Below are 17,228 nucleotides of genomic sequence, written 5' to 3'. Positions count from 1 at the left end.
TCACACAGCTAGTAAGTAGAAAATCCAAGATCAGAGCCCAGAAAATCTGGTTCCAGAGTCTGTGATCTTGACAATCACAGCTATATTCCTTCTGTGGTGGTGATAATTAGATCGGCTACCATTTTTTGAGCATCTAGTAAGTTATAGGCACTCAGCTAGTGCTTTACATATATTATATCTAATCTTTAGAACAACTCTTCAAGGTAGGCATTACTCTCCACATTTCAAGGATGAGAAAACTGAAGCGAAGAGGGGTTAAGTGACTTGGTCAAGGTCACACAGCTGTAAGCGGAAGATCCAAATTTGTCTGGATTAAAGCTCTCAGCTTTTTCTGCTAAGCTGTAAAGCCTCCCAAAGAGCTTTCAAATGAATTCTTTCTCTGTTCAAAAGACAGGCCACCACTCTGTCTTGCTGATTCCCCAAAGTGCCTGTGTTGCTTCTATCCTCTTTTGTCCACATGAGAGGAGATCTCCCAACTCTTCCAAAAAGGACCCAACCACCACTGAAAGTTCTATATGGACTGGGCCAGTGAAAAACTCACCAACAGACCTTTTGTTAGTTTCTAAATAAAGTCAGCTTGAGCCATGGCAAAAGGAAGCCAACCTTTGCTCAACACCAGATGCTAATTCTCGGCAAAACCTTCCCTGAAGGAACAAACAACTCCCAAATACGTCCAAAATGAATGAGTGACACACTGGTCCCAGGAAGTAAGGGGTTCTTCCTTCTGGCAGCTTCAGGTTTCCTCCTACTTCCCTCCTCAAAATCACCCCATATTCAAAGAGGAACTTTCTGGTCCTCCACTCTTTTCTGATTTGCAATCACAGCTATAACATTCTCCATGGCCAGCTGACTCTGTTTTTCAACCCAATGCTGTCCTGTGAGGCTGATGAACAACTGTGAACTCAACTCCAGAGGAGAAATCCATCAGCAATAGGTGATGTAACTGCAGAGACTGTGCACATTCAAACACTGGGCCCAAGGCCAAGAACATGGACACTACAAGAATTTCTCTTTAATTAACTGTGTACCTAACCTCCCACTGAAAGGAGTATTGCAGGTCGAACATCTACCAGATTCTTGGGATACCTGAGTGCTGCTCCCTCCCTCACATCCCTTCCAATAAGTTCCACACTCATAATCAGGCAAATAAGCAGATTTACTTTCCATGTGTATTTCCTTAATATACTGCTAATTTAATGTTAGTGAGAATAGAATAGTGTCTTATTCCTATCCCCAGTACCTAGATCAATGTCTGTATATAATTAGGTCCCCCAAATGTGTGCTGAATGAATACACAAATAAATATATCTCTTAAATCCCTTTTCACCCTTTGCAATCTGAGTACCACAGACAATACAAAGAATCGTCCCCTCTTTTAACTCCTAAAACCTTTACTGTTGGAAATCAAACATTTCCACAGCCTCAACCATTATCTCTCTATGAACTTGCCCCACTCTCTACCAACAACCCACACATTAGCTCTGAATATGGTCCAGATCTTTAGCCCTGAATACAGCTATTCATTTTCTGTCAATTACAGATACTTCAGCTTCAATATCCTTCTGAGGTCTTAAACTTAACAACCAAACACCAAATTTCTCATATTCCAGACCTTCAAAAACAGCTCCTTCTCCTAACTTTGGCATTTCTATTAAAGGCACCATTAATTTACCAGTCACCCAAGTCCAAAAGAAACTTCACAGCCCTCTTTTTTTTGTGTTGCCAAGATTACTTGAAACCCAAATCCCATCAGTCGGGACTACCCCGGTGGCACAGTGGTTAAGAATCCGCCTGCCAATGCAGGGGACATGGGTTTGATCCCTGGTCCGGGAAGATCCCACATGCCACAGAGCAACTAAGCCTGTGCACCACAACTACTGAGCCTACACTCTAGAGCCCACGAGCCACAACTACTGAGCCTGTGTGCCACAACTACTGAAGCCTGTGCGCCTAGAGCCCGTGCTCTGCAACAAGAAGCCCGCGCACCACAACAAAGAGTAGCCCCCACTCGCCACAATTAGAAAAAGCCCGTGTGCAGCAACGAAGACCCAACGCAGCCAAAAAAATAAACAAATCCCATCAGTCAGTAATTCCTGTAGTCTTCCCGTACCAGCTGTTTTCCATCTGTCTCTAGACCGTAAGCTCCAGGAGTGCAGGGGGCAGTATCTGTCTGCCTGGCATGTGCGTGGCACGTGGTAAGAGCACAATACGTGCTTGCTAAATGGACTGAAGAATCGATTTCGATCCTTTCCATCCCTACCCTCCCACCCTAATTTAGATCCTTATTACTTACTGTGACAACTGGTTTCACTGTCTCAAGTTCCTTGGGAATTAGCAAACCATCACCATTAAGGATAAGGTTAATCTTCCTTAAGTAGAGTTCACAACCTCAGCTTGGACACTTGGTGTTCCTACCTTCAGTGGTTTCCAGTGTCCACAGCAGAGAGCCAAATCTTATTCAAGAGTCAGGGCTCGCCATGATATGGTCCTATCTACTTTTGTCCAGTTCCTCCATATACACTCATTACCCCAACCAAACCAGTCTACTCACTGTACCCCGAAAGTGCTTTGTACTTTCCTCCTGGCTGTAGCATCTTTCCCCTCCCTCTCTCTCCACGTGTCAAAATCCTAGCCATTTTCAAGGTCTGGTTCAAATCCCACTCCCCATCTTGAAAGTCTCCTGACCTACCAACTGTGCATCATGCCTTCTGTAGCACGCACTTGGTACCTACCCCATATTGCCCTACAATGAATATCTGTGTTATTATGTTCAGGCATAATTTGTCCCTGATTAGATTATAAAGTCATGTGGGAAAGAACCACTACTTCTACTTTGAATCTCTCTCCTCTAAGAGGCTAGACTAATACCTTAAAAATGTTCAACAAATATTTGTTGTTGAGGAGAAGGAAAAGCTGGAAGAAAGACAAGATGTTGGCAGTGGGTTATAAAGTACCATAAGGTCTTTGTAAGGAACACAGCAGGATAGCATTGCAGGAGTGTTCCTCTAAAACTCAACAGGAAAAGAAAAAAAAAAAAAAACCATAACCCTACCTCAAAATAAAAGATAGAACTGAGCTATTAAAAGTAGGAGATCAAAACCAAATGAGCTATGATTGAAAGGTAATTTACAGCAAGTCTGTGCAAAAAAAAAAAAACACAAAAAAAACCCAGCCAACACATTATCAATTAGAGTCCTGCTGGGCAATATTAACACAGATTCCACTTAAAAGAGACAATCAAAGGCTTAGCAACAAACAGGAATACATTTAGACTCTTCAAGGAGCCAAAGAAAATGCAAGAACTTCTTCCCTAGGAAGACTTCCTACCCTCTCATAATATCTCTGCTCTTAATCAAACCAGGCAGATAGAATTTCAGACATTAATAGGGTCCTCCCACAATTCAAAGGGATGGAGGAAGGCATATAACCTATCTTAAACAAAGCAGAATAAGATAGATAGAAATAATCACTATACTTCTATCTATAGGGGGGAGAGAAGGAGGGGGAGTGGACTGCGGGGTCAGACTTTGCAATGGAGTCAGAGTTGTGTGAGATTTAGTGAAGGTGTCTGCACTGAGACCGTGTGGGAGAGGACAAAAGGTAAGCAGGAGAAAAGCAGAATAGGAAGCCAAGCCAAAGAGTGACAGGGTAATGGCTTCCAGGGTAAGAAGTTGTCCAAGAGAAGATGAAAACAGCACTTCAGCAACGTTGGTCCCTAAATGCGGTCACTTAAGACTATAAGTTAAAATACCCAACCTACCCCAGTATGAGGGGCTGAAATCTAGCCAGGTTGAGAAACTGGCCTGGAAAAGGGTGGGACAAGTCATGTAGACCAATTTCAGCCCTGGCTAACCTACCCCATCCCAAGTTGAATAGTTTCCATGTCCCTGAGATGTGTCTGTCCAGGGCTCCTGCTGGCAGCTGCTCTCCTGGCAGCACAGGGAGACAAATTCATGGCATTGCTGGGCCAACAGCTGCTATAGCTCTGGGGGAGGTGACGAGTGCCTGCTGAGATGCTCTGGGCAGAGAATAAACTATTCTAGGGACCAGCCCTGGAGTCAGCGAAATCGAGGCTACACTTCTCCGGCTGAATGAAAATACAATTGCCACTCCAGAAACCCAGAAAACCCAAAGCCCTTCCTCTGTCCCAGCTTCTTTGACTTTAATTGCTTCTTGCCCTCATGTTTGACCCATCCTTTCTAGTTCCCAGGGCACGACTTCAGTCTCGGCCCCCATTAACCTTAGGCTCACTGCCATCCCTTCCTAACAGGTTTCCTCCCTCCAGTCCCTCTGCTCCAGCTGATCTTATGCACTGTTGCCATAGTTACCTTTCCAAATCGCAGCCATCCATAATTATGCTCCAAAACTATCAGTGGGTACCCCATGCTTACAGAATAAAGCCCAAACTCTTATCACCTGGCATTCACGGACCACTGTAATCTGGTGCCTACCAACTTTTCCAGACTTACGTCACTATCACGTTTATTACTCCTGTTCTTTAGTAAAACAGATGAGTTACCTACCGGTTTTGTTTTTCCCAGCTCTATGCCTTTATCAACACTGTTCTCTCTGCCTAAAATGCTTCCTTCCCCATCTTCTTACCCTCCTTCTACAACTTCTGCATCGTTTCAATTGAATTAAGCTTATAAAACCAATACCTTGCATTGGCACTTTTGTGTTTCCATTTCCCATCCACTGAACCTCATCTCCGTAAAGCCCACTCTTCTCTGTGCATTTATGGCACTTTACAAAGTGGATGAGCAGAATGGTCTTTCATACACCTGCCTGCTTGTATATCACATGCAGTGTGGCAGAGGCTGCTAATTGTCCCCCACTATCTTTCCCCTCCATCTATATTAATAGAAACTCTACTTTCTGGTCATTAGAATAATAACTACATTTCCCAGCCTCCCTTGCAGCTCAGTAGAACCATGCCAGTCAGATGTGAGCTGAAGAGATATATGTGCCGCTTCCAGACTGTACCTTTAAAGGGTAAGGATGTGCCTGCCCCTGGCCCTTTTGCTTTTCCCGCTGGCTGGAATGGGGACATGGTGGTCTGAGCCATCTTGGGTCATACAGAACAAGCGCAACACCCTAGGGATGAAATAAGGACCCTGACACAGCCCTGGATGGCTAACGCCCAGATGATTACACGAGAGAAAAATCAACCTCCATCTCATGTAAGATACTATTATTTGGGTCTATTAAAGACCCAAATATTTGGGTCTGCCAAACCTAAAACAGACATGCCTAAAAAGCCTTTCCTAGGCCAAAAATGTCAATTTTCAGTTGCTAACAAATGTTTCAAGCGTGGTGGTGTTGTCTGCCAAGGGCCAGCTCCGTTTCAGCATTGTGGTTGTCTCTGTACAGTAACACTTGTACATGCAAAAATCAGAATACTTGGTTCCGTTTTACAGCACAGAGATGAGTGGAAAGTGGAAAAATGCAAGTGCTGCTGCTAGTGTTACATTGAGAAGTAGAGTCTCATCCCTGGATGAACAAGACAAGGTTAGAAATCATCAGTCACCATAATTCCTCAAATGCTCCCTGGACTTATGCAAGCAGACCATGGGTTTAATTGTGGCAAAAAGAAGAAAATGAAAGACAAATGCTCAAAGTTCAACAGGTGAGGTGTAATTCAGAATTTCACATATATACTTATAGTAATAGAACCCACCTACTCCATGTAAAACTCCTGTACTTTGTAAGGAATAAATTATGTATGAAAGTAGGATGTTGCCTGGACTCCCTTACTGAGTTTCTCACCATCTTGCCTGTGTTACATGCACTTGTATGTATGTCTCATTGCCTCTTCTATTAGGCTGTACCACATGAATTTGTCACTATGTGACATTTTGTGTCTTCCAAAAATCAGCAATTTCATGTCGCACTCTAACAGATTGAAAACTCTTGGGTTTGGGACTCATTTTAGTTATCTTTGCCTCTCGCAATGCCTTATAATGGGAGAATATCAATAAGAAATTGCGGGATTCACTTTTACAGATCTTCTACTTGAAAGCCTGCTAGTTCCATAAGACAACGCTATCCTACATACCTTCCATCCTTTTAAGTGCTTAAAAAAAATCACCTCTCCCTCCTTTGTTCCCCTCTGCCTTCCCTCCCCCATCCTCCCCTGGTAACTTTTACTTCTGGTAATTAACATTTACTACTCCCTAAAATTGGGTGTGCCCAAGCCTTGGGTCCCAGGTTTAGCTCTCTGTCCTTCTCTTTCTCTTCCCTGAGTTCATATAGTTTCATATCTTCCATAGTCACGTTTTTTTTTTTTTGCGGTACGCAGGCCTCTCACTGCTGTAGCCTCTCCCGTTGCGGAGCACAGGCTCCGGACGCGCAGGCTCAGAGGCCATGGCTCACGGGCCCAGCCGCTCCGTGGCATGTGGGATCTTCCCAGACCGGGGCACAAACCCGTGTCCCCTGCATCAGCAGGCGGACTCTCAACCACTGCGCCACGAGGGAAGCCCCCATAGTCACTTTTTACCTCACCTCTTACCTCAATAGTACAACATCTCCACTGGACAGCCCTCCCACTGCCCCAAACCCAACATGCCCAGAGCAGGCTCACCATTCAAACCAGGTCTTCCCTCAACAGCCCCACTTCTATCATAGATGCCCCAGTTCTTCCAGGACACCAGGCTAGAGACACTGGGTCACCTCTGACCATTACAGTTCTTTACCCAATCAGTTACCCAGTCCTCTTCAGTTTCTTGAATACTTATTGAATATATGCCTTCCTCTCTATTCTTTTTTGCTCTCACATCGTACATGGATTATCCCCACAAAACCTCTAGCTTGGCCTTCTCTGGCATAAAAATTCATTCTTCTACCATCTTTCCTCATGTCTCCTTCCCCACACAAGAACCCAGAGGGCTCTCTACCATGCTGCCACATCAAATTTGAACACCCTGCTTGTCTGTCAAAGAACTGTTACTTGGTGTCTACTTATCTAAACCCTATTTTCCACTGCTTTGGGAAATACCTGTGTTCTCATAATATTTTGCTCATACCTCTGTTAAAGTCCTTTTTACATTATATTGTTTACACGTCTCTTTTCCCTGTTAGCCAAGATTCCAGAGCTTATCTCAGTCTCTGAAGAAATCAGCCCAGAACACAGTACCCAGTAGGCATTTAAAAGGGGTCTGTTGAATAAGTATCAATAGATTGCTGCTCAGGATAAGATCCGACAAGAAACTATTAAAGTAACCTAGCCATAAAGTGACAGCAAAGGAGTGGCAAAGGCTCCTCTATGAGTGCTTGTAGCCCTTTGTTCTTTTGTTCCGCAACACTTACCTCAACTCATCTAACTATGTGATGTGTTCAGTGCCTGTTTCCTCATTCTGTTATAAGTGCCATGTGGAAGATGGTGCTTGTTCATTGTTATATCCCGGGGTACAATGTCTGGTCTGAAGGAGTTCAAGGAATGCACAATGGACATTTGTTGAATGAATGCATACGAACCTCCTGTAATAAAGCTGGATCCCTCACTAGCCCCTTTACCCCTCGCCACCAAACACTCCTGCTTCCTCTCTCTTGCACATGCTATTCTCTCCTACACAAATCTACCTTTAAGGACTAACCTAAATCCCACTTGCTTCATGAAAATGCTCCTGACTACTCCACATCCTTTATTTGTCTCTGATGATTTATCACTGACCTCTTATCACATCTATATTCTACATAAAACCAATGATCTCTTAATGAGACCATTATTGCTTTATCCTCTAATTGCTTCCTATATTAAAAATCTTTTCTCCCCAACCAGATATGGCTCCCTATGGATACACACAATAAACCTGTCTTGTATCTTCCAATACCTGTACAACACAGAGCACATAGCTGGCTCTCAAGAAATACTCACTTGTCGTCTGGGAAAAATGAAGTCAGGTACCAACTTTATCAGAAGGGAAATCAATTCTCCCAGTCTTGGAGAAAACACCCTATTTCTTGTATGTGATCTTAGAGCAGTTCAGCACATCTGTACCTTAATTTGTAGTAAATGTGTCCTTAAGCTGAGAATATAATATAGTACTAAAAATCAAATGCTATTTTAAATTTAGGAGGAGTTTATCAAGAGAATAAATCCAACTTTGAATCATTTTCTAAAGCAAACAATTCCCCCACTGATCTTCATTTATCATATACTAAAATAACATTTTAGTCTCTCAGGATTGCTTATCATAAAGAGAACAGGACTTGCAAAAGATAAGGGACTCAGAGGACAAAACATCTGGAGGAAATTCTCTTTCTGGCTTCTATTGAAAGTGTCGTATGTTCTCCTTACTTATTCATTGCTCAGAGCTGGCTTGTAAAGGATAAATTGTGTCCCAAATTATTAGGGCGATAAACAAAAATAGAAAACAGGGAAATAAGATACACTTGGCATTAATTCTTAAATTCACTCATTCATTTACTCATCCAATAATATTTAGTGAGCCTCTATTATATATTACACTAGGCACTGTGGGAGACTGAACAATGAATCAGAAAAGCTTAGACAGTCCACTGAGGGAAGATAATATAAGGCAGATAGTTCTGAATGTCCTAATAAAAGAACAAAAAAAAAAGAACTGCTGTAAGAATTTAGAAGAGGGAGAACATTCTTCCTCCTGGGAGAATCTGGAAAGTTTCTTAAAACAGGTTGCATCTGCATTCAGTCTTAAAACATGGGTATGGCTTCAACTTGCAGAGACGTGAAGAATGGGCACAAAAGTTCATATAACAGGATAAGCAAAGGCCCAGTGGAGTTAGTGTTCTGTTTGGCTGCAGTATAGCAGAACAGAAAAAGGAAATAAGGTTGGAAAGCTGGTGGGGCCAGATGTAGAGGGGCTTGAAGACCAAGCCAAGGAGTGTACACCTCTGTGAACAGAGCAACACTTCTCAACAGCAACCTGGGGATCTTGTTACAGCAGACTGGGAGTGGGACCTGAGATTCTGCATCTCCAAAACCCCGGCGGTGCTGATCTTGGGAGACCACATCTTCAGTATCAAGAACACAGACATCGGGGGGCCATTGCACAGAGAGACTGCCTGATCCCCAGGGTGTTCCAGGAAGACTAAATCTGATAATAATGGATCAGGTAGATTGGAATGGGGAGAAGCTGAAGACTGTTGTCTGCAATGCTGGTCGTTCGTTAGAATCATCTGGGAAGCTTCTACACCACACTGTTACCCAGGCCTTACTCCCGGAGATTCTGGTTTAATTGATCTGGAGTGGGGCCCAGATTTCAGTATTTTTAAATAGTTCTCCAGGGAATTCTAATGTGTGGCCAGGATTGAGAACCTCTGCTAAAGATGATACAGTAAGTATTGCACTCACTCAGGCAAAGATGATGATGATCTAAACTAGTGCAATGGCAGTGAGAACAAAGTGAAGGGGCCAGTTGTATAAAATACTGTAAATGTAGAAGGAATAGGCTTTAGCAACTGTCTGCACAGCGACTTAGATTTATGGCTAAAACATTCATTTCTTCCAGTTAAAGACAGTTTGGTGAAATGGTTAAGAACACGGACTCTGGAGCCAGATTGCCTGGGTTTGGATTTCAGCTCTGCTATTCTGCTATTTATTTATTAGGGGCGTGTGTGTGTGAGAGAGAAAGAGAGAGAGAGAGACCTTAGGCAAGTTCCTTAATCACTTTATGACTCAGTTTCCTCATCTGTATGTTGGGGATATAACAATAACTAATATATGGAGCTGTGAAGATTAAGTGAATTAACAAATATGTAAAAGCCCTTAGAACCATGCTTGGCATATAGGAAGAGCTTTAAAGGCGTTTGCTGTTATAATAAGCGTGGTTCATCATCTATTCTGATCTCTCCAAGATATCGAACTGAATGTAAGACTGATCTGGAAAAGGAGAAGTCCTTGAGGGCTCTCAACCCTCAGCCAATTTGAAATCACTAGGTCACCTGCTTCATAAATACAATTCGATGGAGGTGGCACACCCTGCCTCCCTCCATCCCGGACCCCATTCTCAAGGTGTCTAAAAGTAACAGCCACAGCATCCCTACTTGAACTGCTGGTCCTTGGTGCTTCGCGTCTTGGCCAGGAAGCGCTCTGCCAGCTTTTCCAGGTTGCGGGAGTAGTCCATCTCGATCTCAGCCTTCTTCCGGAAGAAGTCCTGGAGGTCCTGCAACAGCTGCACCCGGAGCTCACACTGCTGGTCCAGGCATTTCATCTGCTCTGTGAGCTGAGCACGGATCTCTGCAATGAAAGCGAGGCGAGGCAGTCAGACAGAGATCCCTGGAAAAAACCATAACACCAACATTTACCCCTTCCATTTAGTTGTTCCCTGTGCTATGGGGAACTTAAAGGCTTTAATTTTTAAAATGTGATACGAGGCACCACCAAAACTCACCAACTCTTTTCAGACCCTTAAAGAACACTGAAACCAGGGATCTGCTAAATCATTTAAAAGAAACTGCTTATCAGACATAATAATACTCAGAGCTACCCCTTAATGAGCAATTTATTGTGCTTCCAGCAGTGTCAGAATGTAGGCTCCCTTCTGGCAGGGAGCCAAATGAATTATCTCCCAACCATCCTATTAGGTTAGTACTACTTTCATCCCTATTTTAAAGATGAGAAAACTGATTCTTAAAAAGAAGTCAAGCTATTAGGTGGTGGAGCCGGGATTCAAACCCAAACAGCTTCACTTCAGAGCCCAAAGTCCTACTTTTTATACTTTCTCCCATTATTTCAAACTGTTTTTCCACATCTTCATGAAGTAGGGGGAGAGGTCAGGATATTTTAGTGGAGATAGAAAGGGCTCTGCCCAAGGGCAAATAGTGGCAGTCAAGAATGAAACAAGCACCCAGACCGCTAGGCATGCAAACCATTAACTGTCAATCGGATTCCATAGTTTCCAATACCACTGAATGTAATCAATCTTCGAGAAGCTGATATTTTCACCAACAAATATCACTCATATCTCTGATGCTTCATCCTCACGGATGCTCAGAGCCTCTGCTGTGTCAAAGCTAGAAATATTTCTGGTTAAGCTCTCGCTTGGCAGCTTTCTGGCTGGCCAGAATGCTCGTACAGGGTTAGCAAACACCCTCTCTGGAACTAGCAGCAATGGCAGCTCCAGATACAACCAGATCTGCCTCAGATGCAATACTGCATTCGTTACTGACAAGAGACCTGGCACCCTCAGGAAGCAGCTTGCCAAAGCCAGACTGCAAGGCCTGCAGTGTGTATCCTGCTGAAGTTATGTCCCAATCCCCATCAGAGTCACAGTGGAGTCACTTCTTTCATCCCTTTCTTCCCCACACCCCCACAAGCCTGCTCAGCTCCAATAGCTTAGGATGTGACAGTAACTCCAATCCCAGGGAAAAAGAGCACCTGTATTATTACGCCTTTCCTCTGCATGCTCTAAATTCATTCCCCAACAGCAGAGTTGTAACAGTGCTTTCAGTCTATGCTCTGTAATGCATAGGGTGGGGGTGTGGAATCTAGAGTTTTCATCTGAGCTGCAGATAAATCAGAGGCAAATCCAGGAACGAAGCTATGATGTTGAAAATTCTGCCAACCACTCCTTTTATGAAGCAATGAGGGATGGGCAAATGGTACATTTGGCTTCGCCTTGGAGTAGCTTCGGGCCCATCATCCATCCCCATCTTCATTTTTGTTTGTTTTTACAGATATCGGGATGTACCACAAGTATCTGGTCCTTTATGGGTGATCTCAGGTGATCTGTGAGTGTAGTTCTCACCCTCTTCGGCTCCCTGCCTCCTCCCGTGCCAACCACCAATGCCAACCAGGCCTGCAGTAACCTCACCTGAACTGAAACTGAGCACCGGAGGATTGTTTCAAGCAGACAGAAGGCTGCGCAGAAAAGCCGCCTACCTCATCAAAGCTCTCTTGTTCTGTGTTTTTTTGGAGTCTGATTACAGGGGTGTTGGGGGCGGAAGATCTGTAGAGGGCATGCCAGGCATCTGGTTCCTGCCAGGGATTTCTGGGCCTCTTAAAGGCAACAGCCCTTGCTGAGACTATTCCTCGAGGCATCTGTCCTCTTTCTATCTTTGATAGATAGAAGTAGTAGCTGGTAGTAGTAGCCACTGGGTAGGCAGACTGTGGGTGGAGAGGACATTCACAATGCTCATTGATATTACTTACAACTTGTCCATTAAATAAGAATCAGGGGGCTTCCCTGGTGGCACAGTGGTTGAGAGTCCGCCTGCCGATGAAGCGGACACGGGTTCATGCCCCGGTCCGGGAAGATCCCACATGCCGCGGAGCGGCTGGGCCCGTGAGCCATGGCCGCTGAGCCTGCGCATCCGGAGCCTGTGCTCCGCAACGGGAGAGGCCACAGCACTGAGAGGCCCGCATACCACAAAAAAAAATAAAATAAATAAGAATCAGGGCATCTTAGGGTGAAAAGGCTTTCCAGGTACCCAGTCAGTAACAGATATGCAAGAGGATGTGGATAGCAAGGGGATGTAATTCATTTAAGACTTGTAATTCATTTAAGACTTTGCCTCAATAAACTCTCTAACTAGTGGAGCAGAAAGGGAGCACAGGAGGATGGATGATGCCCACCTTCGCCATAAAAAGAGGAGGCTAAGCAAATTCCCACAATACCCATAAGTTTCCAGAGGTAGACCGCTCCAGGGTTGTCCTGTCTGAGGAACAAGCACTTCATAGGAGGCCTTTAAGATACGTGAATTAATCTAAGAAGTCCCAACGTGCATCCAGCCAGCATGGAATTCCACCCTGACCTCCTTAGGTGTCTCAACAAATGGGCAGCATTACCCAAAGTGCACCCCAACCTCAGGCATCCCCTCCGGGCCCCTGAAGGAAAGGGAGCACGTGCTTACTGAACACCTTTATACACATCACCTCATTTAACCTTTATTACTAGGCCATAATTGGTATCCCCAATTGTCCTGATTGCACAGATGAGAAAACTGAAGTATGACAAGTAATTTACCAAAGGCTCATACAATTAGGTGCAAGTGGGGTTGAAGCCAAATGAAGGTTTGCCTTGATTTGTCAAAGAGGTTGTCAGTGGGGCAGGGAAACAAGAGAAACGAACAAGAGTCTGGGGTCTCTGAGGTATTTCTGGGGGAATCACAGTTTCTCTCGCTCCAAACCCTGGAATGTCCCCTTCCCCACCTTCCAGATGAGGTGGTGACTCAGGCCCCCAGAGTCAAGTTTGAAGTAGCCCAGTGACTCACTAACTAGCCCATGTTTCGACTAGTCCACAACTGGGCTGGATCCCTTCCTGCTTTCTAGATCTCCTCTACAGGGCAGCTTTGAAGGAAGTGAGAATGCGATATCCCCACCCCAATCCAGGAAAAGGAGAGTCTCTGCTAAGAGATACCACCTGCCACTGTGGTTAATTAGTGATGCGACTCCACTGAGCATCTCCCCTCCCCCACCCCTCCCCATGGAAGGAGATGCCGCCCTGGCTCCCACCCTCAGAGCCTCTGCACAGGCACTTAAGGGAGACTCCAACTACCCCCATCTCCAGGCCTGCAGCTCCAAGACAGAATGGCTGCTCTGTCCAGGGCAAAATGTGCTCTGTCCAGGCTTTTGCTGCTGCTGCTTTTGCTGCAAAGACAAACAATGGTCCCCAAGAAGGCAGCTGTGCCAGCCCCAGTCCTCTGTCCATGCATATGAGGGGCAGGAAACAATAGGCCACTGAACGCCAGCACGCCTGGGCCATGTGCCCAGGCTGGAGGCCCCTCTGTACCCTGGCCGACCAATAAACTACAAGGGCAGAAAGAAGAAAGGGGCAATTTATAAAAACATGGAGGAATTCCTCACAGTTCCATCCACACAGTTCCATCGTGTGCTTAGGCCAGAATGCACGTGCACACGTGTATACACGCAAAGACACACAATCATACCACCCACAGTGCTTCACCACATCAACCCAAGAAGCCTTTGCAAATTCAGTTTATAGTTGGATGAGAGTTCCTGGGAGCTGGGGATGATGGGATCTTTGTAGGTTCTGTCCCTAGAACTACACTGAAGGAGTCAAGTTCTCACGTTCTACATGCAGCTATATCTCAGGGCTATAAATGTATTTCATGGCCATCCAGAAAGCCAAAGTACAAAGGTCACAATGAACGACGTGGAGTGATGATACATGCCAAAAATGACCTCCCCTGGGCACCTCACACAGCCCATTTATTCAGCAAATCTTCACTGTGCCCCTACTGTATAACAGACCCTGTGCTAGGTGATGGCAACAGAGGACAAAACAGCCCCAAGCCCTGCCCTAATGAAGCATGGCTTGACAAGAAGAGGAAGGAAAAGAAAGCAAAGACAGTCTCATTACTTTAGCTTCAAATATTCTTTATTATAGATAGCCATGGTATTAAGCCCCCACCTAAAGGCCAAAGATTTAAAAATCATCAGTAGCAGGCAAAAGATATTAGGCAACAAGCCTAAGAACATTTCAATGTCCTCTGACTCTTTTTCTATTATGTTTTATAAAAATGACACTTGAATACAAACTGCAGCTTCCCTTGCAAAAGGGGCCAAAGTTCTAGAACAAGTTTCTTGAAAATCAGAGTTAACCTTTGGTTAGCATTTCATTCAAAGATTCAAGTCAAAATGTAACTCCACTGTTCTGGAACTAGACCATGACGATGGTTGCACAATCTTGTGAATATACAAAAACAAAAAACCCACTGAATTGTACACTTCAAAGGGGTAAATTTTATGGTATGTGAATTATATCTCATTACAAAAATTGAACCCCACCAAAACAGCATGTCCTGCTGAGTGCCATCCTGCCAACTAAGGGGAAAATGGTCCAGCAAACAGGCACCAAAAGGAGGAAGGAATTCTTGGTTTCCATTTCTCCACTTGTATGGGCTGAATTTCAGTTCTGCAATGAATTTTTTTTTTTTTTTTTTTTTTTTTGCAGTGCGTGGGCCTCTCATTGTTGTGGCCTCTCCCGTTGCAGAGCACAGGCTCCAGACGCGCAGGCCCAGCGGCCATGGGTCACGGGCCTAGCCACTCCGTGGCATGTGGGATCTTCCCGGACCCGGGCACGAACCCATGTCCCCTACATCGGCAGGTGGACTCTCAACCACTGCGCCACCAGGGAAGCCCTGCATTGAATATTCTTAAAGCAAATCTTAGAAGCTGTCCCTCAGGACAGGAAGCTTGTCCAGGACATTGAACTCCACTGGCAGATCACCATTCCATCATTTCTGAAGGGTGTCAGATCAAAACCTGGCAAGGAATGTTTTTATGTATGAGTTCAAATGCAGGCTCAGCACACACATCCAGAAGAGCTCCCCCCAGGATATGCTGACTCCTTGTCCATGCTTGGCTATAGCTGAGATCCTAACTACACCTGTCCTGGGAGTTAGAAGGAGGCTCATCTCCTTTTTAGAAAGAAGCTGAAGGGTCACAAAACGGATGAAATTCAAAGAAAAACTAGACCTAACAGGATACTGATCATTTAACAAAAACAGGGCCTGCCACAGCGACAACATGGAGACTCTAAAATTATATAACACCTGCCAATGCAGGTGACACAGTCCTCTAGAAACTGTCCTCACTTCAGAGAACACCCAGGAAATTCATCAGTCAGCAGAGTGCTGGGGGATTCTGCTCAGCTCACTGCTTCCAATCCAAAGATATTAACCCCTTTCTTTCCCTCTTTCAAAATTCACCTCCTTTTTTAGGAATTCTGTCTGATTAAGTCATATGGAACCCCCTCCTATGAATCCCTTACCTCTGAGGAGAAAATGGGGGCTGGGGGGAGGCCGGGAGAAAGATGTAATCTTTCAGGAGATCAACACAGGCACGTCCTTCCCTCCTCCTTCACGTGCTGGCACCTAGGGGACAAGAGCTGCCACTCCCACAGGTTGTGCTCAGAGCCCGTTGAGCATGAGGTCAGCCTGGGTTCCCCACTGGGAACCAGGCCTGATGCCGGTCTTTTTCCACAAAATCTGCCTCTCCTGCTTTTAGCCTTTCACAAACACATGATGTCACCTCAGCCATCTCAGGAATATGAATTCCTAGTACCTTTCCAGCAAGTGTTATATAAGAAGACAATTGAGGCTTTCACCAGGCTCTACCCTCCATATCTCTTACCAAGACCTCTTATCACAACGGTCATCGGCTCCTCTCACAACTATTCCCTGGGAAACAGAATGCTGGAATACCTTGCCAAGTCTGACTCTTTACCTGCAGGTTTGCCTTTCTACAAACTCAGTAATGGGAAGGCCTTTACATTTTTTCTTGGACAACCGAACCAGAGCCCAGAGAAGGGGAAGGAATTTCTGGAGATCACACACAGCTATTAAGCTTCAGATCTAGGCCTGGAACCCGGGTCACTGGGTTCCTAAGCCAAAGTTCTTTCTTACTTACTCTTGTCACAAATATTTATTTGAGCACCTTCCAGGTGCTCTCAGAGTACAAAGACAAAGTCCTCTGTCAATGTTGGCAGAGCAGTCAGGAAGAGACAAGTAAAAAACCTACAACAAACACAGTGAAACAATAATATAAATAAATGAGGTATGCACACAGTGTTGTGACAGCAGAGAGAAGGAAGACACGTATCACCCTCAATCAACTTCCTATACCACATCTTTCAGTGACTGACATTATTACTTATCTCAGTAGTCAGTATGCCAATAAAAGCCATCAAGCTACTCTTAGCAAACTAGAAAACAGCAAATATTCTCCCTCAAAGAGTGTGATCGGTGGCCTTTTTCCTCGTTACTTTACCCTATTGAATATAGCATAGAAACAAACATGAGTTAATCCAAACAATCAATCAACAAATAGCTACTAAGCTTCCAGAATATGTGGATGTGACATACTTATTGTTTTCCCTTCCTTGCATCCATATCCTCCCCGACTCTTAGTGCTTTTGACAAAGCTGATTCCACCTCCGGCCTCTCCAAAGATGGTAGATGTTACCTCCAGGCCCTGTTTAGGAGCTACAAGACCTGGGGACAATGTCAGTCTGAGACAGTGCTACCATCTTGCCACCACGAGTGGAATGGAGCCAACCTAGAGGAAGCAGAGCTGAGGTATGGGAAAAGGAAACTTGAGCCCCTGGATCAATCATGGCCAGATGCCAGCCCTATCCCTGCCCCTTTCCAGCATACAAGCCAACTCATTCCGTTTTTGCTTAAAATAATTTGCATTGGGGTTTTGGTCTCTTGCAAACAAAGAATTCCTAGTGGACTAAGTAGGGAATTCTCAAGTATTCAGAAGCATAAAGGTCCCTGTCCTCAAG

The 17,228-nt window shown here is 44.7% G+C and overlaps 1 protein-coding gene across 10 annotated transcripts in view; it reads right to left on the bottom strand.

Annotated features, from left to right (window-relative positions):
• Positions 1-17,228, bottom strand: part of SRGAP2 (SLIT-ROBO Rho GTPase activating protein 2) — a 235,109-nt gene that overhangs the window by 130,805 nt on the left and 87,076 nt on the right. For 9 of the 10 annotated variants that reach the window (XM_027082804.1, XM_027082806.1, XM_027082805.1 and 6 more), the window contains one exon: positions 10,024-10,216. In XM_027082804.1, the coding sequence (XP_026938605.1) occupies positions 10,024-10,216 (193 nt within the window). Of the gene's footprint in view, positions 1-10,023; positions 10,217-16,351; positions 16,470-17,228 lie in introns of those variants that run through there. The other variant, XM_027082809.1, reaches the window with a different exon arrangement.

The sequence above is a fragment of the Aethalodelphis obliquidens genome, unplaced genomic scaffold, assembly GCF_003676395.1.
Source record: "Aethalodelphis obliquidens isolate GAN/ISIS:26980383/991018 unplaced genomic scaffold, ASM367639v1 scaffold48, whole genome shotgun sequence".
NCBI classification, from domain to species: Eukaryota; Metazoa; Chordata; class Mammalia; order Artiodactyla; family Delphinidae; genus Aethalodelphis; species Aethalodelphis obliquidens.
This window is presented reverse-complemented; position numbering and strand designations above follow the sequence as displayed.